Raw genomic sequence first — 25,281 nt, forward strand, 5'->3', positions numbered from 1 at the left:
TGTGTCAGATAGGAGCCCCACTCATATTGAATCCCTAATTTCTTCTCACTGCTGCTTATGAACTAAGATGTAGATATACTAGCATTCGATACAAAGAATAATTATATATTAATCTATGTCATGTCAAATATCTTATGACCAAAGATCTTATAAGAGTAGTTGCTTTCATATAGCAATTTGGTGCTAGCCAACCCCGCACCTGTTCAATTCAAAGACCTAGTTGCAGTCACAAAATTGTCCTTTTTATAGACAGCTAACTTGTTTGGGGGAGTTTGAATTTATAAGATGTTCATTAATACGTCGATTGCATGTATCCGACGACCCTAGTCAAACTTAAGAAAAGAGAATATAAAAAAGCTAGAATTGTATAAAATTTGAATGAATTGGCTTCTACTTAGGGCTCAGGGGCACATGAAAGCATACACCAGTTTAGTTTAGGGCATTGAAGAGCTAAATCCCAAGTTCCCAAACTCAATTATTAACTTCTTTCTATTTGTATTTTTTTTAACTTCTAATCACCCCAAGCACTCAACTCACTTTTTCCTTTCCAAAGCTAAAGAAGAAAAAGAAAAGAAAAAGGACCAAAAAAAAAAGAAAAAAAAAATCTCCTAATAGAATATAAAGATGAGGGCATAATAGACCTTTACTTCTTTTCCTCCATCACTCTATCTCCTCTTTTCCTTCGGAAAATAAAAGTTCTGCATCAAAATTAAAGTACTCTACAGCAACAAGAGAGAGAGAGAGAAGAAGACGAAGAAGAAGCCACGAATCGATCCTCCATATCCATCTTCCCATTTCTGGTATCTGTCCGCCGTACTCTATCTCTCTCGCTCTCTCAAACAGTAAGAGAGTAGAGAGAGAAACTGGAGAGAGAGAGAGAGAGGGAGAGGAAGAGTTGAGGTGGGGAGGGAGGAGGAGGGGGGGAGATGGGAGGGGTGACGTCATCAATGGCGGCGAAGATGGCCTTCTTCCCGCCGAATCCCCCGTCGTACGAGCTCGTCACGGAGGAGGCGACGGGCCTCGTGACGCTCAGCCGCTTCCCGCACCGCGAGAACGTCGAGATTCTGCGGCTGCCGACGCGGCGGGGGACGGAGATCGTCGCCATGTACGTCCGAAACCCCATGGCGGCGTCGACCCTGCTTTACTCCCACGGCAACGCCGCCGATCTCGGCCAGATGTACGAGCTCTTCCTCGAGCTCAGCGTCCACCTCCGGGTCAACCTCTTGGGGTACTTGCTTCCTCTCCTTTCCCTCTCTTGTTCTTTTTGGCTGTTCTTTCGGCGTTTTGAGTAGGAATTTGAGAATATCAGAGTAGGAGAATCTTTTAGTTGGTAGAATTTGTTTGTTAAGTTGTCTGGTTCCTTCTATTTGGGCGAATTTGGAGTTTTTGATGAAGTTTGATGTAATTCTTTGTTTCGGCATTTGAATTTTGTTCAAAGTTGTTTCTCGCTGTACCTTGTCGTTTAATCTGTCGAGTTTCTCTGTTTTGGGCGAATTTGGAGCTCTGGGTGAAATTTGAGGTAATTCTTTGCTTTGACATTTGTGCTGAAAAGGGTTGGTTTGGGAGAAGCTTCTGATTGCTCTAGTTCGTTGTTTTAGTTGTTTAATTTTTATTTTTCCTGTCTTAGGGAATTTGGAGTTTTTGGGTGGAATCTCATGTTGGTCTTTATTTGAGCATTTAGGTGTTGTTAAAAAGCGTTTCTTGATCAGACAGTGGACTTACTTGCTGTGGATCTGCAGTCGGATTTCAGTTTTATGGAGTATATATGCACATTTTGCTTTCTTTTTCATATCTCTACGTAAATGTGGATTATAGTATTCTAAGTGGGTAGTTGATGTTCGAATAATATCTCTGTATGTTTTGGATCTATAGCTGAAATGTTCTTAGAGATTGCTTTTGCTGGAATTGGTTGGATAAAAGTGGAGCTTTGGAGCTCATCAATGTAGATTTGTTATCCGTTAAGTCGTAATCTATTTGCTTCCATCTTTATCCCCTGTGTGATTGCTTTCTTGTTCCTGTAAGGAGGAGTTGAATGCCTGCTGCATTTGGCTGTTCACAATTGGTGTCTGCGGCTGTTAAACTGATTTGCAAGTTGGTTCTCTTAATTTCATTTGGTTGATTTCTTCATTATCGCCAGCTCTTGATGGTAATTAGTTATTTCTGTGAAGGTACTCTTAACTGTCAAATTGTTAGCTGTTTGTCAGTTTTGGGTTTTTCTAGATCTTGGTGGATTTAGCAATGATCTTCCAATCATGAAAATACTGATTTAGAAGTACTCAAAAGTTGGCAATCATGAAGAAACTTACCGATGCTTAAGTTGCGTGTAAATTAAGTTGCTCGAGAGTATTTGCATTGTTATGCACATGATGAGCTTTGTGCCAGGGTCATCTTGATTTTTATGGCATCCTGCCTAGCAGGACCGATAAACCTGTAGAGTGACTATGTGGGTGCAAGGTGGGTTATGTCTGGTTAAGATAGGTGCGTACATTTCAAGGTAGATTGTACATATTACATGCATAACTTGCAGACAGTTCACCTTTTAATCTGGTATAGAGACAACCTTTGTTAACTTCCTGCAAAGGCTCTGAGAATCAAACTCTATCATGGAATATATATAAATGCATTTGGTAAGATTGATACTATTGATTTAGTATCTGCATACTTCTCCAGTTGCTTTGCTGCAATCAGGCTATGGATCATGCAATAAGCCAGAAATTTCATTCTATTGATTAAACTTTTTGAGATTTTATTAAACATTTAACTTTTGCACTTTGATTATCTGTTTTCTTTATGCCAACTGGAACTAATGAGCCATTCAGAAATAATGAAAAAAATATCCTTTACAGTTATTTGATTTCAATTTTGTCATCCTCTTCTTGCAGCATTTGGTGCAGTTAGGTTCTAAGAAGGATTTGGAGGATCCAAAACATGTAGACTGTTTCACACTAACTTGCTTTGCATTTTTGTCATTTGAATTCACCAAAAACAATAAGCAGCAATAGGCTAGCTAGAATGCCATGAGTACCTAAGCTCTGGCACGTATGTCTAAGTTTGGTCAATGAACAAATGGTCTCATAAAGCATTGTATTAATAATGAAAAGGCAGTAATAAACAAAATGGTAAGTCAGTAAATTATTTAAATCCAAAAAGTGGAGATTCATATTGAACCAGATATTAGAAAAGCTGATATAAACTATAAAACTGGAAGCATGTAATACATATTTATGATGACACAGAAGTAGATGTACTTTGGTGGTTTCCATGGACATCTTCTGAAGCATCAGCCACTATTTGGTCAGTTGTAATAAATAGAACTAATTAATCATTTCCCCTTTGAGGTTGGAATCAGCATAAAAGGCACCTTCACATGCAAGGTGCATTTAACAGCTGAAAACATAAATCAATTTATCAGAAAATCAATTTCCGCCAATACAGTTGCTTCTGACTGTTCCTCAATTTTGTTCACTATTGTTAGTTTAGAATCCATAATCAAAAAGAGTTAATTGCTCTAAGTTGAATATCCTATGTCATCATTGAGTTGGTTTTGATATGTAATATGAGCTGCCAAATCTTTGTACTGATAAGTAGTTCCCTGTAGATGTGAGGGAGTAGACAATTTACATTATTTGGTTAAGGACAGCATGCTCTTATCAGTTAGGATGTCTATGACTTGCCGTAAGTGTCGTTAATCTTTAGCATTTTCCTTATATAGGGTAAGAAGTGTATTAGTGTATTAGTTGACCTATATGTTGAGGCAAAGCATTCCTCTTTCTCCATAATTTAGCTCACTAAGGATCCATCTTTTCTTCTGATGACAAGCTTACCTCCAGCAGATTTTCATGACATTTAAACAATCTTTTGATTGAATGAAAACTCAAAAATTAATGACATCATGGAAAATCTATACTTAGTATATTACTGCTGCTAAGTGTTGTGACAATGTGAAAGAAATGTTAAATTGATGGAGTCAATATTATGCAAAACATGTCCTTTTGATTGTTACGAATCGGATCTGAATCGATTTGAACATAAGAAAATTATAAAAGTTTAGGTGGTAGTAATCTCATGAGTTAGAATTCTAATGGTTTTAGTTTCACCTAAATCGGAGGTCAGAATGAAAAGATATAAATAAAAGACTGGAGCAAGGTCAATATTCGACGTTGACGCGGTCGTCGGAGGGCGGCAGACGACCAAAGATGGTGGTGGTGGATGGCCGTAAAGTAGGGTGGCTGCTAGAAGAAGATAGTGGCTAGGGTTTAAAAGATCGAAATGCTTCTACATCTACAATTATGATATACTCTTAGAAAGATAATGGCAACCTAATGACTATATGAAAAATAAAGATAAAAAGAATAATTTTGCTAAATTCAAATTTATTCAATGATTTTAATCAACACATGTCTACTCCTATTTATAGGAGTAAAAATCTTAGCGGATTATCCGGTTTATTTAAATTTTAAAATAATAAGATAAAGTTAACTAACTAAATTGACTCAACTCAACTTAACTTGACTTAACCCATATGGTTGGACCGTAACATGTTTTGATTGAATAAAGACTCAGAAATTAATGACATCATGAAAAATCTATAATTAGTATGTTACTTATGCTTTGTGTTTTGACAATTGGAAAGAATGTTAAATTGATGGAGTCAATCTTATGCAAGACATGTCCTTTTGATAAGATGACAAATGATATAACTGACGAGGTTTTGTTCTTCAGGATGAGGATAGGAAATCATATTGTGAGGGTGCAAGAGATAATCTTATACTTTGTTATAAGTAACGAAGTGCAGTTGTTTAGGCATAAAATGTCATAGAAGGACTAAATTCCCTTGGACTCCTTGAGAAGGCCAATTAAGAGAACTACTTAAGCTTGGATGGAAGTTTTGATAAATGAAAACCTGTTTGACAAGATGCATACTTTTTAATTGAATCTAAACTTTGTGGGTAGTATACTTAAGTTTAATCAATGCAAATCAATACGTCTTTCATGAATTAATTTGGATCACAAAGGAGAGCTTGAACTGTGAATAGTCTAAATTGAAGTCACATTATCCATGGCTCCATGCAAACTGTAACTCTGTAAGTGATCTTGTCAGTTTACTAAAGATGATGATGCATGTAAGAATTAGAGTGCAATATGATTGTTTCATGGTGATGCTAATGGAGTGTTTGATCATATATGCATCTTTGTAAGTGCTTGATCGTATAATGCTAATGTAGATCTGGGCAGCTGGTTGATGTTCACAATGTCATATGTTTTATTCTTGAGTGGCAAAGATCTTTGCTTTCAATTTTATTATATTTTCCAAGTTTGATATTTGTTCATTTAACTGAAAAATCTCGCCTTGTTTCCTGTAAGGCACTGTGACATAGAGGATCTTATACAAAAAGCCATTTCTCTACAGTAGCATTTACTTGTGTAAACTTTATAGATGTTTTAACTGCAACATACCAGACTCTAAAGCATCCAAGTTTATATATTTATGAGGCATAATAAAAAATGAGTACTCTTCCTGCAAGAAATATGGTGTGGACTAGATAAATTCTGCAATATGTGTTGCTTACCCTATGTGGAGACACCATAATTTACATATTAAGGGTTAACTTTTGTTGTATGCTTGCAATTTGATGAACTCTTCATCCCCATGCAGGTATGACTATTCTGGATATGGCCAATCATCTGGAAAGGTTTGTTGAAGTTCTATCTGATCTATTTCTGGTGCCACTCTACAGTCATGTACTGGTTGAGTGTTACTTGTATTGTAATAAACTAAATCTTCTCTTTCTACTTTCAGCCAACTGAACAGAACACATATTCTGATATTGAGGCTGCTTACAAGTGCCTCATAGAGAACTATGGTGCTAAGGAAGAAGAGATTATCCTATATGGTCAATCTGTTGGAAGTGGGCCAACTGTGGATCTGGCCACACGCTTGCCTCGCTTACGAGCAGTTGTTTTGCATAGTCCTATATTGTCAGGCTTAAGAGTCATGTATCCTGTGAAACGCACATACTGGTTTGACATCTACAAGGTTAAGACTTCTCTTTAACTTTGAGTCATATGTCTTCTACTTGTTGCTTGTCCCATAGGGTTTTATTAAATTCTTGTTTCTATCCTTTTCCCAGAATATCGACAAAATCCCGCTAGTCAATTGTCCTGTTCTGATAATCCATGTAAGTATCTCCATCCTAGCATTCTATGTTCCTCTTGGTATAATACTAAGAAAAATAATAGAAGAGCAATATTACTTGAATATGTTATTACTATTAATGAGTGATAATTAAGCATTTTTTATAAGTTACTTATTGATGTTAGATTGTATTTGCTTGTTATGATCTCATGCTATAAAGCAAGCTTCTAGTTACTAAATAAAGTAGCATGATTTTGTGCCAATGCTCACATTTTTGGTAAAGCAAAGTTGTTTTATAAGATCAATTTGTTGATAAATATGTATTCTTAATGATTTTCCTCCTCGTTTGACAAAATCTAGTGGCTTTGAAGTCTCAAACCCAATTTCTGTTTATGTTCAATAGTCTCCTCTCAAAATGTATTTGATTAAATCGGAGCTTCTTTGTTAACCTTTGCTGCTTTTAGATTCATGAAATGACCTTCATTTTCATTCCAATGTTCCAGATTGTCTAACTAAAAGTGTTTACATAAGCTGCTGACTTTGCAACTTTATTTGTAGTCTCATTCATTTGCCTTATTGCCTAATATCTTTAAATTCCTAGTTTCCCTCATGAAACCTGAGTGACCTCTTTGTTATAGAATTCACGTTTTCATTTCCAATGACCCAAATGTTATTTTTCTCTCTGAAAAAAAAAGACTGTTATTTTCAGTATTATTACATAATCATTAGCTTGACTCTCTGTTGGAATAATAACACCCCTTGCCTTTCAACTTGAAACATATAGCTTCAATCAGATGAAGCTCATTAAATATTTTGATATTATTCTGTTGCAGTTTCCTAAGAGAAAGATGGGTCTCTATAAGTCACAATTTGGTTGCTATAATCTGAGACACTTGAAAACAATTACCAGTAACCATCTTGATGGTTTTTAGCAGGATCAAGTTGTTAGGAACAATTTGAGTTGTAAATCATGGGATGCATTGAATTTTACAAGATTGTGATTTGCATTTTCAATAGGACAATTTTTGCTAATTTCACTGAGATTAAAAGAATAGAATATTGTAGAACGCAGCGTACATAATTAGTGATCTAAGAAACTATTGCATTTGGGAATAATCTACTAGCATCATTGATTATGTAGCAAGATTTAATCAAATATAAGATCTTAGTTAATGATAATAGAATTTGCAGGATCGATCATATGATAAACTAAAAGAGAGGAGGGGAAATAAGTATGACTAAGAATTGGCAAACATAAAATATCTATGGAACTTTTAATTTATGTTTTATATGATTTTCTCCAATTGATGACCCATACCTTTCATTATCTTCTAAAGACACTTCCATACAAAAATCAAGTAACTTTGAAAATCTGCAAACTGAATTGCAAAACAAGTACTGTACTACTGTTGTGTTATTATCAATTTAGCACTTGACTGTTCAATGGATACATTTCTTGAGATTTGAGAGAATTTGTATACTTATGTAGTTGCAGAGTTGATACTTAGATCAGAGCGTATTATGTTCAGAATGCCTTTTTAATGTCCTACAATTAGTTTACCTATACAAACATGTCACTATTGCTTAGAGAACATTAAATTCATCTCCCATATATTTATAATGCATTTATTATGGTATCAACTTCAAAATTAAGGATTTCCAAATAGGTATATGATAAGACAATGCAATCTTAGATATATATTATATTGGATTTAATTAGTAAATGTTAATGGAAAGTTGGAAACTCAGTGTCTGCACTTAAGGTTGATGCATTATGGTTTCATATAGGCCATCTTCAGATTTCCTTGACACAAAAATGTTTTATGACTTGATACACCACTAATCATCCTTTTCTGTTTTTATCGACAGGGAACCTCAGATGAAGTTGTGAGTTGGTCGCATGGTAAGCAGCTTTGGGAACTTTGCAAGGAGAAATACGAACCACTGTGGCTTAAAGGAGGAAAGCATTGCGACTTGGAACTCTTTCCAGAATATATTAGACATCTTAAGAAGTTCATATCTACAGTCGAAAGATCACCATCCCACAGGAATGCTTGGAGGAAAAGCACAGACCGGTTTGAACCTTCTAGGAGGAGCACTGACTGTTTTGAACCATCGAGGAAGAGCACAGATAGGAGAGACAAATCAAGGCCTAGCATAGAGAAGTTCAGAAGTAATGATTACAGATACAGCAATGTGGAGAAGTTGGACAAACTAAAGTTCTCATTCGACCATATCGAGAAGTCTAGGAGGAGTGTAGATTGCATTGAGAAGTCCAGGAAGAACATGGATCAGCTAGACCGAGGTCGAAAGAGTGTTGACAGGTTGGAAAGACTATGGGCTGGGTAAAACTCTTGACCTTATAAGTAGCTTGGTCATGTTTGGGTAATTGGTTTGTGCATTAATTTATCTTTGCTAATCATGTACTTTGTTTGTGGATGTTACATAAAAGTCTGTTGGCATCGCAAAAGGGGGGAAAGCTAATCGGCAACCAAATGTATTTCTTTGTTACAGTTCAATGGCATCTTTCATGAAAAATCGTTTGCATACTGAATTTTCTTTTATTCTTGAAGTCCAATTCTGTTATCCTTAACAAATCTGCATTTTGTTTCTGGATGATATATTTTAGATTGGTATCTTTCGACTACAGTGATGTTATGTTGTAATAATTTCTAAGACCTAGGGACTTGAATTTTAGATAGCTAACTCAGAACTTCAGAAGTGTGAGATTTGTATTCAATGAGAAATAAGGTCAGTTCGCAATATTGTGATAAGCTTTTCTTATTATCTACCTTGTAGAAAATATTTTTCCTCTCTCTTTCCTTTTCAGCAGCAGCAGGAAGCTTTTTTCTTTTTTTGGTGCTCTATTCTTTTGCTTTATAAGTGGACATTCTTTTGTTGCAAATTAAGAGCTTGATGGATTTATAGGAAGTCTGAAATGATTGATCAGGTGCTATTCCTAATCTAAGTAACTGTAATCTCCATTTGCTGTAAAAGAGTGGCATCTCTGTAGTGCTTAAGAACTAGCTAGAATATCAAAATTGTTGATTATTTTGCCATTAGACATAGAGATATAAATGAAAACATGGCTGAGCTCCACATCCTACAGGTTACAAATTGGACAAAGGGGCTTAAAGATAATTTTCATTTTGTATGGGTCTATACATCGTGGTAGGAAATCTTTCCCATGGCCTAACTTTCATGAGCCCGGTGTGGGCTCTATATTTATTATTTTATTAATATATATATATATATATAATATTTTAAATTACTTAATAAGTCCTATTAATATTATTATTTTTTAATAAAAAATATATGATTTGAAAACTCTCATAGATATCTTTATAATAATTCTAATATTTAATAGTTTTAGAAATGATTTCAAATCATTATTTTTTAATTAAAAACATTAAAATTATATTACATAAAATAAAATTAAAATATTTAAAATAACTTAAATAATTTAATATAAGCTTATTTTAAAGATCACGACGAGAGCATTCTAATAATACTATTTTTATTAAAAATTGATTAGCAAAATTAATTATATATTCAGTTTAATTAATTATATTATTTAATAAAGGATAAAGATGAAATTTAAATTTTCAAATTAAATTTTGTAGGGCAAAATTAGTATTTTTAATAGTTAAATAGTATTGGAGCTGGGCTCCAAAGTTTTAAATGGAGCTCTCCAAATTTGGAGTCCTAATTTAGAGTTTCATCAAGCTCCAAATTTAGAGTTTTAGAGTTCGATCAGATCAGAGATGCTCTAAGAACTTTCTTGGACTTTAGAAGGACAAGCAACTTACCAAATCCTTCTCCACCCACTCAGCTTGCCTTCTTGGGCCTTTGAGAAAGGCATAGAGGCTTTTCTTGTTTAAGCCATCGCTGACACGGACACCAGGCAACCTGAAAAGAGTCTTAGAGATAGCCCCAACCCAATACAAGAGGCAGAGAAGATCTCAACTCCCATTGGAAATGAAGGTGATAACCTCATAGTTAATAGAGATGCAGTCAAAGAAAAGACCAAAGGTAAAAATGATTCAGGGGGGGATATAACTCATCCAAAGGATCGATAGAACCTCAATAAAGCGAAGCTCCAAATGAAGGTCATGGGCTGACATATTTACTACGCACCCCTCTACCATCATGATCATTTAAGAATTTGTACACATTTTTATCTATTCCACCCACCCCCCACCCCAATCCAGATTTATGGATCCCATCTAACAAGGTGAAGAGTCCTAAGATAGGATGAATGTTTCTAGCAGGCAGTATTCTTATTGGCAGAGAAATAAATCAAAATGTCATCAGCATAGAGAGATGATTAAGGGACTCCTCTCGACTGTTAGAAAGAGGATAACTCACAAATAACCTAGATCTAGACACAACATTAAGGAGGCAAGATAGAACTTGAGAACAAAGAAAGAACAATAAGGAGATAATATGTCTCCTTAGCGAATCCTACAACTTGGGGAATAATCCACTCAGATGGTTTGCCATAAATTAAGACGGAGTAACTGGGAGAAGAGATAGATGTAGGTAAAAATCCACTCACACCATTTGCTACGAAAATTCATATAGTTAAGAGTCTAAATGATAGCCTCCTAACTAAGTCAGTCATAGACTTTTTTTTCATATTTAGTTTTAGTATTAGCATAAGGAGCTAACTGAGTGGGCCAACTCTTGGTGACTAGAATATTATCACCAATACTCTTACCAGCCACAAAAGGAGCTTGCTCTGACCTAATTAACCCACTCGAAAAGGTTTCAATATATTAACCAAGATTTTAATTGGGCAAAATCACTAAATTTTTTTAAGATTATCCTTCTTAGAGATCAGAATGACATACATTTGGACTCATTTTAAAGTTAACAAGAATTCTTTTTTTTATCATTCATGAGTCCGAAGGATATAGGCTAAACAAATGGTCAACCCTCTTTAAATACAAAGACACTCGGACTTAATCAAATTTTAGCTAATATAGTAAGCTGTCGTCTAATCTAGGCTTTACAATATGTGTATCACCGAATAATTACTCTTAACTAAATACCATTGAGACCTGTTCCAAATCGTCGCGCTGTTGAGTTGCTCATCTAAGCCAACCGCACCGCGGAGCCATCAATCAAGTAGAACCGTTGAGTCAAACCACCAAACTACTAAACAATTTTCTCTATAATAATTATTTAAAATTGGAGTTTGATTCTTTGATCACAAAGATAACTCAAAAAAGCCAACCAATCCTTAAAAAGAAACCGCAGTCCAATGAGCCCTCTATACTTACAACCTATAAACCGTCAGGCCTAATAGTTTTACCAAAGGGCATACTCCAGATAGCACTCTTAATCTTAATAAAATTCACAAGCTGCACAAGGCACTCTCAGCTCCATTCAAGGTAGGGGGGAGCATAGGCCAATTCATAGCGGACACGCCAGATTCAAGTTTAGCACCCCACAAATCATTATAAAAGCCTAAAAATTCTCCAGCAACCAGAGCAGGATCATCCACAACATTGCCATGCATAGAATGAATAGTAGTAATAGCATTATGCCTTCTCCTTCAAGTAGACACAGATAAAATAAAGAAGAGTTTAAATCACCATTAACGAATCATCTATGCCTAGATTTCTACACCATTTAATATAGATTAAACGACTAACGAAAGCATACTGATCATAAGATGCATTTAGTAAATTAAAGTAAGAATCAAAAGCCATACCCATAGCCTCTGCATTTTCCAAGTGAGTGAAGATGGCTTCTTGCTGCCTTATCCTCTCCATTGATAATATTTTTATCCTTCTCTCTCATAAACCCACCTATTTCCACCCTCTTCTCTCTATTAATTTCTAAATATGTCAACCACCTAAAAATTAAGTGATTACTTTAGAAACAATTCCTAGTTTAATCACTTGGACGATGGCCCAAATTATGTGGGTTTTAGATACTTCAGATGTTAATTACAAAGCATCCGCGAGCTTGTCTTGTAATTCTAGGCTTGCATGATAAAAACGCTGAAACAAGTAATCCTTCTTTGACTAATTGTGATGGATTTTCTGCCTCAATGAACATATCCTTGATGTAAAGAATTCTAAATTTTAGAACTGTTGCATTTGGCTCGGGGTAGAAAATAAATTGAGCAGTAAACTTCATCCATAAATGTCATAGAAGGACAGTGAGCAATTTCCAAACGACTGATTTAAAGGTAGTGAAATTAAGATAAGCAGCATTCTTCAATATTAGGAGGAGAAATTAGTGAAATATTAAATTTTTACATAAATTGCTGAACTGAAAAAACGACTTATCTTTTGAAGTAATTGTCTGGTACAACAATTTTTAACTCACCTAGTTTTATGTTTGTTTTAAAGTGTTACATACATGAAAATGATTGATGGCAGACTTAAAATAGTAAAAAGAAACTCTCCACTGTTCTGCCTAACTAACAAGAAATGCATAAAGAAAAGAAAGGTTAATAGTAACCATATTGTTAAATGTCTCATGAACAAGATGAGATCTTCAAAAAATTGCAATAATAACTCTATTTCTGCACAATTAGCAGATAAGTTGAGCGGGCATTTTCCTAGGCATGATTTATGCTACAACTTATATCATAATATAGAATTGGGAACAGCAACAGAAAAAAAAAAAAAAAAAAAAAGGAAAGCACGGAAGATCAATCTTTGTGAAAAGTTAGCAACAAATAACCAATGGAACATATTATTTTGGTCTTCATAATGCAGCATGCATACCAATTGGTTGGCATTAGGACCTTTTAATATCTCTTCATGCATCAAATCCATCAAGCTAATTGACAATTTCGAGCATAGATCGTTGAACTTCATTGTCACTGCCAACCCTTATCAAAAAAATGCACCACCAGTGGCATCATATTCATCAAAGAAGATCGATGCATGCTTTCTTTGAGTAGGCCATGTACAATGGTAGAACCGGGCATTTAGAATAAATTCTCAGAATATACCAAGGCTAATTTCTGGGATATAATACCCTCCACAAATCTCAGCAAACTTAACAACCTGGAAAAGTTCACGAACCATCCGAGCACCCTCTCCAACGTACTTCTGAATCAGCTCACTTCCGATGATGTGAATAAAGCAAACATCAATTCTACAGCTCTAGCAAGGAGTGCTTTACCTGTTCCAGGAGGACCATAAGAAAGGAGCCATTTAGGAGGATCATTCCCAAGCTTAATATAATTCTCTGGATGAAGCATAGGAAGCTCCAAAACCAAGAGTAAAATGACAATCAGAAACTCAAATATTGGTGCAATTGAAAATCAAATACCCAAGGATGTTTGCCTAAAATAGGTGATTCATTCATCACGACTACCAACCCTGATAACCCAAATGAGAAAAACTAGTAGTGAATTATCATACCTGTCGCATCTTCTCAATTTGCCCATTGTATCACCAACATCATTATATGTTACATCAGGCTTCTCCTCTACCGTCAGCATTGTAACATTCAGGATCAATTTTTGGTAGCACTCTTCCATCCAAGAAAAAAGTTACTTCTAATCTTCCTGCACTCTTGCCAAGAACTGACTGCAGGCATCAAAACTCCCTAATGCAGATGTCTTACAAGATTTAACATCTTATTAAATTTGTACGCATGAAAGTTTAAGCTGGTTTGCTCTGTTCAAGATTTTACTCCAGTTTAGTAAAGTGCAACAGTGCATATGTCCTTACACTTTATGGGTCAATCTTTGGAAAATTAACATTCACAAAGTCAAGAAAATCTGATGTTTTTTTTTTAACATAAACAGCTCAATGCTTAGTCCGAGACAGCCTAAGCTTATAAGCACAAAATGCTTTATCCGGGCAGCATATCCAGATTCAACTAACTGGATAAACTATATGATAAAATACAAATTCTTTCCTAATTGATAGCATGTTACACAGAATACAAGGTACAATTAAGCTTTCTCCAACAAAAATAAACGCATAATTAAGACTTGGATCGACACCATAGAATCCACAACAAAAAGAGGGTCATAGAATAAGAAGATTAACTTTCTGTAGCATAAAATTGAGGTGCTAGTTCAGGCAACCACAGAGGATCTACTCTTGTCAAATTCCTAACATAATTTTGACTTGTTCGAACTAACTCATTGAAGATGATGCAATCCGGCTTCGTCCGGAAAAGCACCGAAGAAGGGTGAATCTGCACGCTCTGACCAGTTGCCATAGCCCTGTCGAACATTTTAGAATGAGAAAAGATGTATCAGCAACCAAGAGAATTTATCAAGCAACAAGTATAAAAATCATGTATCAGCAATTAGGCTAGATATCTGTTGTTAATGCGAAGGCTTTCAAAATGCGACTAGATAAATAGATTAGTACATTAAGGTAAATCATATACTTTAGTCTTTATCCTTTGCAGGCATTAGACATGAACTCAATAGGCTCTTTCAAGAGATTCAGATTGACTTATGCAGTCATCAGATATTACAAATTAGCTCACAGATTTATGATTTATCAGTTGATTAGGCAGAGTTGGGCCAAACAAAGTTCTCAGGTTAAGCAGGTCCAGACATTTGGATTGGGACAAATTTGATAACTTTGAAACCAAAACCTCATTTCTTTGATTAGCATCCTCCTATTTCCTTGAAAATATTTTCGATTACTAGAATGTATATTATAAATGAAAACCTATATGATCCATCTGGTTGCTTCAGTGCTGCATTAAGGAAGAATGAGGCAGTAAGGCATCTGCGGAATTGGAGCATGTCATCCCCACATGATGACAGAATTAAGCCCATCTGCTCTACATGCCCTTGAATTTGGCTGCAATAGTAAATAATGGCAAGTTAGGGGAAGGCATGATACAATATAAAAAAGAATTCTTAATTTTGAATTTAGTTTCATGAACTCCCTATGATGATAATAGAAGAATGATTGTAAACTTTATCTAAACATTTTGGGAGAATAGAAATGAAATAAAAAGTGAAACATGAGTGATAATAAAGTTACTGTATTTTTGAATTAATTGTACTATTTTTGTATTTTTTGAAAGCTATAAAAAAGAAAAAATCAAAGTGCACGAGGTTCCCAGTCTCCCAGCAATGGAGGGTATAGAGAGGGCAAGATATATGTAAGCTTTACCCCATTATTTAGAAACTATTTCTATAGCAAGGAACCATGCCCAGTTGGTTCATGAGGGAAGCCTCACCATCCCACCAAGTGATAACCTCTTTCTGAAATTTATCTACAAATTCTGATAAAAAAGACAAATATATCTATCTTCAGTCATTCCTTGCTCTCCAAGACAAGGAAACAAATCGATAGTGCCTTGAAGAAAAATAGAAACATGATACAACTGTGTAGATTAACTTGAGTATAGACAGGACAAATCGCCTTTTCCGTATATGCTTCTCAAAACATGCAATGGAAGCAAATCCATGTTTGGTAAAACTGATACAGATGCAGGTAGCTTCATAAAGGACAATTTTCATGATTAACTGGTCAACAAGAAGAGTAGGCACTAACCTGTGAACATCTCTTGCATGTCTTAAAGACCGGTAGTTGATGAAATTATCTCTGCACCATTTATTTAGAGCCTTTTCCATTGTCCTTTCTTTAGCGTTTGCATTTTTGCTCTTCTCCAAGCATTCTCCAGAAGCTCGATATACATTCACTAAAGTTATATGGTCCCCTTCCGAGCTTGAAAAACTCTTCATTGCAGCTCTTGCCTAAGCATAAACAATAAATACAGGTACAATAAATAAGAAATTTATCTTACTGATGTTTAATTGAACATTATCTTTTTTGTAAATATGACACATGCTTGATGTAAATAAAAGTAGTAAGAGCTTCTAGGTCTGTGGATTATTTGAAAGTTGCAAACTTGTGTCTATAAAGAAAAACTATTAGGAACCATAACCAAGAAATTTAGTTTACTGAAGTTCAGTTGGATGGTATATCTTTCATTCCTAACAGAAAATTAGGCATGTTCTTAAGGTAAAAGAAAGTGGTGAGAGATTTTATCAGTCATTTTTAAGGCCATAGTAATTTGCAACTTCTTGCAAATAAGTCACAATAAAGCATAAAGTTTGAGAAGATTATACATCAATTAGAACTACCTATTAGAAACTTTGAGCCCAATATGTTGTTGTATTGCTGCAAATCTTCATCTTCCTAACCACACAATTACTAGTACTCCTGTTATGATTCCCAAAACTCAATTTATGAACCAATGGGCACGATCCATATTAGATAGGCTTCTTTTAAAATTTCCATTGCAGAAAAGGAATTGATAGTTTGTATTTCTGTGAAATATTTGAGGCGTATATGATTTACTACCAATTTTTGATATGTATACATATATATAAACTAAGGAATGGCAAGGAAGTACCGCATTGAATAACACATTCTTATTTACTTTTCAACAAATTATTGCAATGAGACAAGGATGTTGAGGCAGATGACTAATTATATGAGAATATATAAGGTATTGATTTCATTCATGGCAAGTTTGAAGAGATTCTAAGAGGTAACTCGTGGTTTGCAACTTCCCATGTCTCATGGAGGCCAACTAAGGACTAGTGGCTGATAGAAAGTATTGCTTCATGGCCCAAAGAAGACTAAAAGTTGCTGCAAAATAAAGCTGGAAAACATGACTTAATTACTCCCAGATTTACAAAAGAGTTGACCTAAAATACAGCTGCATGATGGATAAGGATTTAAGAGATAATGAGCCAGCCTAAGAAAGGTACTTAAGCCAATGCGTTTTGCCTGTATTATGAGATAAAAGAATAGATATAAATACAGAAGTTTACTCAAACCTCCTGTTATCTATCTATCTATGCAGCAATTTCCAATTTATATATCTTCATATTCAAAATTTGTAGTGTGTAAACTGAAAAAAAAAGTGCAAAAATGAATATCAGCAGGTTTCCAATATATACAGTAGGTAACAACATGCACAATATCATCCACTGCAGATCTCTTTTTTAAGAAACAGTGCAAAAACCTAGGAATTAAAATTTTCGGTGCATACCTCTTCCAACTTTTCACGAGGAAAGAAAAAGATAGATTCAACTGAAAGCATCGAAACCACTATCAACATTTCCTTCAAGCACTTGAACTCACTGGCCAAAATTAGTGCCTTGGAATACATTGGGTCCAAGGGCAGCCTGGCCATTTGATGCCCAACTGGATTGGACAGCTTGTAGTCATCAGTTAGAGCTCCTAGCAAGAATAACTGCTCCAGAGATTTAACTATAGACATCCTGTCAATAGGCTTCAAAATCATATATAGAGAAACAAATAAGTTCAAATAATAAAAACAAAGAATAGGATTTCTGACACAAAATTACGTTCACTGGAACATGTCAATGAAAAAAAATTACTCTCGGTTCTTCCTGTAGAATAGATATTTAAAAACAGATCTATCATTATAAGGCCATCTCTCTGATTGCATATTAGTGTTTCAGACTTGTTAGGTTACTGCTCAATAAATATGAAAAAGAAGTATACCTTTGGACTTGGTCCCTTATCAAGTACCAACAGAAAACTGTAAAAGGACATGAAGATACAGTTTTATTTATTGCAGATACCAATCATTTGATTTAGAAAGAAAACCATCTAAAAGATTGCAATTGTTATATGACTAAGGCTCAGAAGCTGAAGCTCGTTGATCTTCAGTGTGCAGGTGTCATTAGGTGTACAGTAAGCCTATTATCATTCAATCTTTTGCTTTTCAATAAACCCATGCTGCCGACAATATATACCTTCAAACAAAAAAAATACCAAAATTCACCTTGAAGGCTTTTCCATGAAATCAAACCCAATGATATCATCAATTCCGAGGGCTTTGAGTTGTAGCACAACGTTTGAAAGGTTGCATCTTTTGATTTCTGGAACAGTCGAATCCATAAGTTTGCCAAACTCAGTTTCTGGATATAGCCGAAAACATTTTCCAGGCCCTTCCCTTCCAGCACGGCCACTGTAGGTAACATGAATAAACTGTCATAAGAGAAACTATATCTTATGTTTAGACATAAATATTGATGTTTAGTTCAAGATTTCGCAAACACATAAAAAGTGATAAAACACAACCATGCAATACATGAAAATGATAGGGATACTAGTAAATAGTTAATTAATGAACATGACACATCAGTTGTTTCACACTACAAGTACTCTAAGCCTGTGTTTGGATTGGATTTAAGTTTTTTCACAAATTAGTTTAAGTGAATAATAAACTATTATAGTAACCAAATATTGTATTAAAGTAAAATGGGTCTAGGAGAAACCTACTTAAAATCATTCTCCTCTCTCCTCATGCATTAACTATTTTACATTTATCAGTAAAATCCAATTACCATTTTGCCCTTAAAAGGCATCACTTCAATCAACTATCATTTCAATCATTCTCTCCCTCTCCTTTGTTCTCTCTCCTCCCCTCATTCATTCATCTACTATAAAGGGTATTTTGGTTATTTAATATAAAATATCTTCTAAATCCACTATTTTTTATGTCACTATATTTTGTGTTAATATCCTAGTTTACAATTAAACACCCAATTTTCTAAAACCCGTTTAAAGGTACCTTATTCAAGGTTAAGAAATAAGAATACCTAACCAAGTTTTGGAGTTAAACCACATCCAAACGCCACCTAAATGTTCTTAAAAAGATAAAAGGTTTACTAATGCAGCAGGATAAGAATTGTTACATTCACTTGCCTCATAAGCATCCACTGTTGGGGCAAACAATTAAGTAGAGATATTGTAATACCTTGTATCCATATTAGAAATGCTGAATTATTTACTGAATCAGGAATCAAGTCGGAGAAAAGGTTTTGTTAGTTAACCCCAAAAAGAAAAAGAAAAAAAGATTATCATGGAAAGAATATTACATACAGCTATTACAAACAAATTTTCCCAAAAAGAAAGAAATATAATTTCAATATACCTTCAAGCACAAGTTAGAGTTGGTATCTAATTGATGATCTCTTTCATACACAATGGTACAAAATATTTTGGATACTAGTAATTACAAGTTATAATCAACAGGTTGATAAAGAACTTGCTCTAGCTTATTGACATAGTTACTTCATGAGATACAATAATAAACAAATATCTATCCTCCGAAACAGACCCTCAGTACAAACTATTAATAACAGTAGTAAAAGAAGTTATAGTTTCACCTATAGGTTATGCCCAGAGAACAAAAGGAGATACTTAGGTATCTCTTCATGAACCTGAAGAGTGAACAAAAACATGCCTGATGTCCTTACCTCCTTTGAATAGCCTGTGCTTTTGAGGTTGGGATGATGATCAATGACTCCATCCCAGTCACTGGGTTGTAAGAACGTGCTTTCACCAGTCCAGGATCTATGACATACTTTATACCAGGTATTGTTACAGAAGTCTCCGCAATATTTGTGGCTAGAATAACCTATTCAATGAACAAATCATGTAATATCATCGCCATAAATTGTAAAACATAAATGAGTGAGAATAACTGATAAGAGATAACTAACAAATAAAAGAAGCACAAGAGTTAAGATAACGCTAGAAAAGATGGTGTGCATTCAGTAAAAGCCTAGCATATGGAAAAATGTCAACATAGACTCGGGACATAACAGTTGGAGATCCAAAAAGAATAAATGTTTATAATTTTCTAAAATTAAGTGCAGTATCCCAGTTTTATTAGACTCATATACCGCCTTAAGTCTAGACAATACAATGCTTTACATTCAAATATTTTTTGTTTTTCATTTTGCACTCTACATTATGAAAATATTGTAGTTTACACCCCTACCTTTTCAATACTTGTAATTCAACCCAGCAAAAACGTGCTGGGTGTCTAAATGGTGGAGACACCAGATCAAAAACGACCTTCCTCCTTAGAGGATGTTCCACCAACAAATACCTAGGTTAATGTACATGATAGAGAACTTTTCAAACATATAGAAAGAAATGTTGAGGATAACAATCCATCTGAAGGTCTGATAGCTTAGCAAAACCTTCTTCCTTGGATGAAGAAGTCAGAAGGCAAAGATATTTGGATTAATTATAAATTGGCCTAGACATACCAAGTAATCAATGTTCTTGCAAATGATGGTCGATCAATATATGCAAGAAAAGTAGAGAAATAAGTCATTATAATTCTATAATTACACAACAGAATAAACAAATGAGACCAGCTCAGTATGCCAGTTTGACTACAACATCTACAAGTTAGAGAAACAAACAAATGTTACAATGTTATTAAAAAAATAATCCAAATCTTTTTGGAAATGATGGTTAGACTTACTTTGCGGAAACCGGAAGGAGCTGGCTTAAAAACGTTCATTTGCTGCTCCGAGGGAAGAGATGAATAAATAGGAACGATTGTTAGTTTGTTACTGCCTTGTGGGAGTTGACGTAGTCGCTCATGAATAAGTCTCTCCATTGATTCAATCTCCTCTTGGCCAGTTAAAAATGCAAGAATATCGCCAGGTCCCTCTTCCATGTGGACCTAAAAAATAAAAGAAAAATTTTGAGACAGAAATTGCGAAGTCAAAGCCAATACTTGTACATATAGCACATCCACTTTGGAGATGACATATCAAAGGTCACTCTATCATTTCTATTCTTAAATGTGATATCGAGTGAACTATAGATTAGTGTAAGCACATTTCCTACTCTTCTTCACTGTTGTGTTTTTAAGTTTTTATTAAGGTGGAGTGGAGGTGTCTCAAGATGGGTGCTTGCTTTCTTATGGACCGACATGGAGAAATCTATCAAAAGTTCACCTGAATCCAGTCATAAGGAGAACCTAATCTTGCAAAAGCTAAACAGTAAACTTCACAAAATAAGTTGGCAACTTAAAGACTTAATCAGATGTAAGCTAAAGATGACAAACAAACAAAAAAGAAACGATGGTTGTATTGTAAAAATCAAATTACCTGAAAGATAGAGATAAGTGTTGCGTCCAGATAATCTGGTTCTGGTTGATATGTATATAGTATCTCCACAGGGTATTGCCGCCCTTGGATGTGTACAGCTTTAGCACCACCAAAATACTCTGAAAATCCTCTAGCATCCAAACTAGCAGACATTATAATCAACTTTAGAGGATTACATTTAGCAACCTGACATGAATTCATAACGGAGCTTTGCAGGTGATCTTGTCTATAAGACACAGTTTTATCATTATTGTCTTTTCCAAGATTACGTTGCTTAATTGTAGAACTTGACCTAGTAATTTGTACATTTCTCAACAAGCCTAATAAGACATCCGTGTGCACTGTTCTTTCATGAGCTTCATCAACAATAATGATGCTGTATCTAGATAGGAGTGGGTCCAACAGTGCTTCCCTGTAGTTTATAAAAAATAATAAAAAATTAAAAATTAAAAAATTAAAAAAAAAAATTCTATTAGTTAACATAGACATCTCAAGTTCTCAAACAAATGAGGAAAAAAAATGACCACCAAATCTTAAGTTAATGAAACAACAAATCGAACTACTTACACACTAATCATAAAGAAAGAGTATGCAAGTCACAATATAATTGATCATTAAAAAGGAATTACCTTAGCAGCAAACCATCTGTCATGTACTTAATCCTTGTCGAGCTGGATGTTACATCTTCAAATCTAATTGAATAACCAACCTTCTGGCCCAATTCAACATTACATTCTTCAGCCACACGCTTTGCAACAGTAACAGCTGCAACTCGCCTAGGCTGAGTGACGCCAATAACTTTTCCATCTTGAGAAAATCCAGCATTGCATAAATATTGTGGCAACTCTGAAAGAAAACTAAGTGAGCATGTACAATTACAGTATAACATCTTAAGTATAAACTACAGGTAACAAATTAGGATACAGAAGTAGATCTCTAGAAAAACTTTATACCTAAACAAGAAAAAGTACAAAGAAAAGATAGTATAAAATAAATCTGAAAACATGAGTTAAGTTAAATATTATCATGAAATAGTACATTTCCTGGTACCATTGCAAAAGAAAAGCGATCTGCAATTTGCCTCTTCTCCAGGATAACTGTTGACAAGTCCATTCAGAGAATAACAAGTATATGGCAATAGTAGCACAATAAACATTGTATCATATATTAGAACAGGAGAGCAGCTAAATTAAAATGACCATATTCACCTTCATACCAACTGAGAAAATAACATTATTAAACAAAGCTATGATGCAGTATATGCCATATATAGTCCCACGTCCCAACTAAAACTTTTAATATCTGATAAGGAAACTGTAAAAACGGTTGATGTTCCATTGATGGAAGCAAATAAAACTGTAAAAGAGCATGGCCAATTATATGTTTACGTCAACATCAAACAGGGAGATTGGTGTGCTTTCATAAGGTGACAACAATAAGGTTCACAAGATTAGAAACAATGAGCAGATTGTGGATCTAATTTTTGCCAAGTAAGAGTAAAACAAACAGATATATGATCAATAAAAAGTTACCGCTTTTGTATGAATAATTACAATATAAATGGATTCTTCAAGGATTTGATAATCAAATGAAATCAACAAGAAAAGTTCATCACAAACTCACGCGTTGTCTTCCCACTTCCTGTTTCTCCGACAATAATCAAGATATCATTTTTCCTCACTTCCTCCACAATCCTCTTCTCAACTGAAAAAAGTACACCAATTACATTGTATGGCACCAAAGAAGCCTCTTTTTCTCAAAAAATATGTCAGCAAAATACAATATTTGAAATTTCATTAAGGTGGGTAAACCTGATGCGATCGGTAACGATTTCCTCTGTTGTATAATGCACTGCCTCCTAAAGATGAAATCCAAACATGAAACCAAATCCATACAAATAACATTGAGATTAAGAGTTAGGTGAAGTTGGTACCGGGCGATAAATTGTGGGATTCGATGATCAGCCAGAGATTGCTTGCCAGCACTGCCCTTCTCCTGGCTTTGAGTGAAAGCCCGATTTGGAATATATGGCATTTCTATCACAAGAATCTAAGAGATTAAGATCTATTCATAGGATCAAAATATAAGCCTAATAGAAGAGAGTAAAGGGCTTAATTGAAGTTAAGAGATGGATTGAGACTAGTGTTTTAGCCTTTTAGGGTATAGACTGAAGTCCTAATATGGCACAGAGTCACTCCGAGGACGAAGAGGTCAAGAGTATGTCTTTTAATTCCATTGTCAACTTTGAAGCATGAATATGGGTACAATAACAATACAAGGATATGCCAATTCCTAAAAAAAAAAGGATACAATGGATACGGGAATTAATGAAATGTATAAAAACATATATTAATATTCTAATACAATCATACATGTATATTTGCAGAAAATGAAAGATACATATATATGTAGAATATAAAAAAAAATAATAACATTGCATATATACATTCAACATGAGCGATTCATAGCACTAAAGTTTATAAAGTAAATCCACTAAGCATCAAAGTTTATATCAACATTTTAACATCAAACTTTCTACTAAGTAACATAGCATTCTCTAGTCTCTACACATTTATTTATAACAGCAATTCAACATACTAACATAACAAACTAATGGGAAAAGGGAAAGCATAAATTATGCCTCAAGGAGGCTAGAAATGCTTCAAATCCACAGAAAAGAATAAAAATGACAATTGTGGAGAATACTGCATTGTTAAGTGCATATTCATAGATATAAGCATCTAGCTAGAAGTAGAAGAAAGCAAGACAGAGGAAAACATAGCAGAAGATAAAATTGGTGCAACATCTCCTACTTATTATGTTGCAGAATTTTAGCCCGTCCTGCCTCCAATCAGAATAATCCTAAATCCAAAACTGATGAACAAAATAAAAGAAAAATGCAACCTCTCATCACTATAATTACCTTCGAAAACCAAACATATACAGAGTCAAATTTAAAGAGGGAGAGGGATGAGAAACTAGGGTTTAGGGTTTAGACAGAGATGAGATAGAAAGGGAAAAGAGAGAAAGAGATGAAGAGGATGAGGGAAAGAACAGAGGGAGGGAGGGAGGAGAAACTAACCTGCACGACAGATGAAGCCCGTCCTACACTAATCCCGTCGGCGTCAAGAGAGCAAAAAGAAGCTGGGACACGCGCAGGAAAGAGGTCTATTATTTGGTTGAAATTTTTCTTGGTTATCTATCGGACCTTTCTCTCAATGCAGTGTATGAAATCGAAAAGCAAAGATTTTATATTCTGGCATAGTACCATTTTTTCTCCAATTTTCGGCAAACAATACCTAGTTTATCCGAAATCATTGGATTAAAAGGATTTCAAATGCAATGTCATTAAAATTTGATTGCTGAGATCTTAATCTAGTAAGTGGAAAAGAGGAGAGATCGAAGAAGAGGGAAGGAGGAGACACCGGAGAAGTAGGCGATGGAAGCCTGAGGCCGGCGAGATGGGCGACAGCAATGGCTTAGAGGCCGGACTGCTGGGGTTTACAACAATGACGACGGCTTTGCATGTCATCAAACCCAAGATCAATGAATGATACCAGAATAGCTAACGAAATGTTTGAGAGCCCTTACCGTGGCACCGAGAGTGAATTGTCTCTGACTTTTTCTCCTCGGCGCATAGATAAGTTTAAGTATTGAGTCCCCTGAGATCATTCAAAGGAGGCGACGACTGCTTTGGTCAATCTTTCTTTAAAATTAGGGATGTTTACAAATGTCACCTTATATTTTACTTATTTTATAATTTACACCCAGTCTTATGAGTATTTTATAACTTAACCCCTCTTTTTCTCCAATAACTTTTATTTAATGGCCCCTGTTAACTTAGACGGTACTAAAAAAATATTCTATTATAATATATAAAATAATTTATAAATATCTAAAGCATCCATATATTTTTCATCCTATTTTTTTTTCTAAAGAAAGAAAAGGAAAAAAAGAGGAGGAGAGGGAGAAGATGAGAAAAAGTGACGCGGACGAAAATGTTCATTGGAAAGATAGTGAAAGCATATAGAAAATAAGAATAAATTGTAAGATAATTTTAGTAATTTGGTCGATATTAGTTAGTTAAAATAATGAGTATTAAATAAGAATTATAAGAACAAACAAAAGGTTTTATAATAAAATCTACAAATATGGCGTAAGAATCACAAAATAGATAAAATATAAGGTGTGATGTGTAAACATCCCTTAAAATTAGTACTAAAATATTATTGAA

The 25,281-nt window shown here is 34.7% G+C and overlaps 2 protein-coding genes across 5 annotated transcripts; one reads left to right on the top strand and one right to left on the bottom strand.

Annotated features, from left to right (window-relative positions):
• The first annotated feature begins 699 nt into the window (after window positions 1-699).
• On the top strand, window positions 700-8,700 carry LOC140758293 (uncharacterized). Its single transcript, XM_073094392.1, has 5 exons — window positions 700-1,228; window positions 5,657-5,693; window positions 5,801-6,037; window positions 6,132-6,179; window positions 8,006-8,700. The coding sequence occupies exons 1-5, from the start codon at window positions 927-929 to the stop codon at window positions 8,483-8,485; spliced, it is 1,104 nt and encodes a 367-aa protein (XP_072950493.1). The 5' UTR covers window positions 700-926; the 3' UTR covers window positions 8,486-8,700.
• A 5,291-nt stretch (window positions 8,701-13,991) lies between these two features.
• Window positions 13,992-24,749, bottom strand: LOC140780100 (pre-mRNA-splicing factor ATP-dependent RNA helicase DEAH10). Of its 4 annotated transcripts, none has more exons than XM_073125439.1 (14): window positions 24,639-24,655; window positions 24,130-24,191; window positions 22,981-23,083; window positions 22,859-22,905; window positions 22,671-22,751; window positions 21,677-21,893; window positions 21,048-21,459; window positions 20,414-20,617; window positions 19,392-19,552; window positions 17,912-18,097; window positions 17,150-17,381; window positions 15,640-15,842; window positions 14,803-14,937; window positions 13,992-14,342 (listed from the first exon to the last, which is right to left on the bottom strand). In XM_073125439.1, the coding sequence occupies exons 3-14, from the start codon at window positions 23,079-23,081 to the stop codon at window positions 14,159-14,161; spliced, it is 2,163 nt and encodes a 720-aa protein (XP_072981540.1). In that variant the 5' UTR covers window positions 23,082-23,083; window positions 24,130-24,191; window positions 24,639-24,655; the 3' UTR covers window positions 13,992-14,158. The 4 variants fall into 4 exon arrangements, with proteins under 4 accessions (XP_072981540.1, XP_072981538.1, XP_072981536.1 ...); XM_073125437.1 differs by lacking the exon at window positions 24,639-24,655 and adding an exon at window positions 24,473-24,632; XM_073125435.1 differs by lacking the exon at window positions 24,130-24,191 and having other exon boundaries at window positions 24,639-24,749.
• Between the last annotated feature and the right edge of the window lie 532 nt (window positions 24,750-25,281).

This window comes from Typha angustifolia, chromosome 3 (genome assembly GCF_048772165.1).
Source record: "Typha angustifolia cultivar Huaian chromosome 3, ASM4877216v1, whole genome shotgun sequence".
NCBI classification, from domain to species: Eukaryota; Viridiplantae; Streptophyta; class Magnoliopsida; order Poales; family Typhaceae; genus Typha; species Typha angustifolia.

Coding starts and splice junctions, on each gene's coding strand:
- LOC140758293 (XM_073094392.1), top strand. CDS start 927: ATGGGAGGGGTGACGTCATCAATGGCGGCGAAGATGGCCTTCTTCCCG. Junction 1,229..5,656: donor CTCCGGGTCAACCTCTTGGG/GTACTTGCTTCC, acceptor ATCCCCATGCAG/GTATGACTATTCTGGATATG. Junction 6,180..8,005: donor GTCCTGTTCTGATAATCCAT/GTAAGTATCTCC, acceptor TTTTATCGACAG/GGAACCTCAGATGAAGTTGT.
- LOC140780100 (XM_073125435.1), bottom strand. CDS start 23,081: ATGCCATATATTCCAAATCGGGCTTTCACTCAAAGCCAGGAGAAGGGC. Junction 21,894..22,670: donor AGGAAGTGGGAAGACAACGC/GTGAGTTTGTGA, acceptor GTTTTCTTTCAG/AGTTGCCACAATATTTATGC. Junction 21,460..21,676: donor ACAGATGGTTTGCTGCTAAG/GTAATTCCTTTT, acceptor TATAAACTACAG/GGAAGCACTGTTGGACCCAC.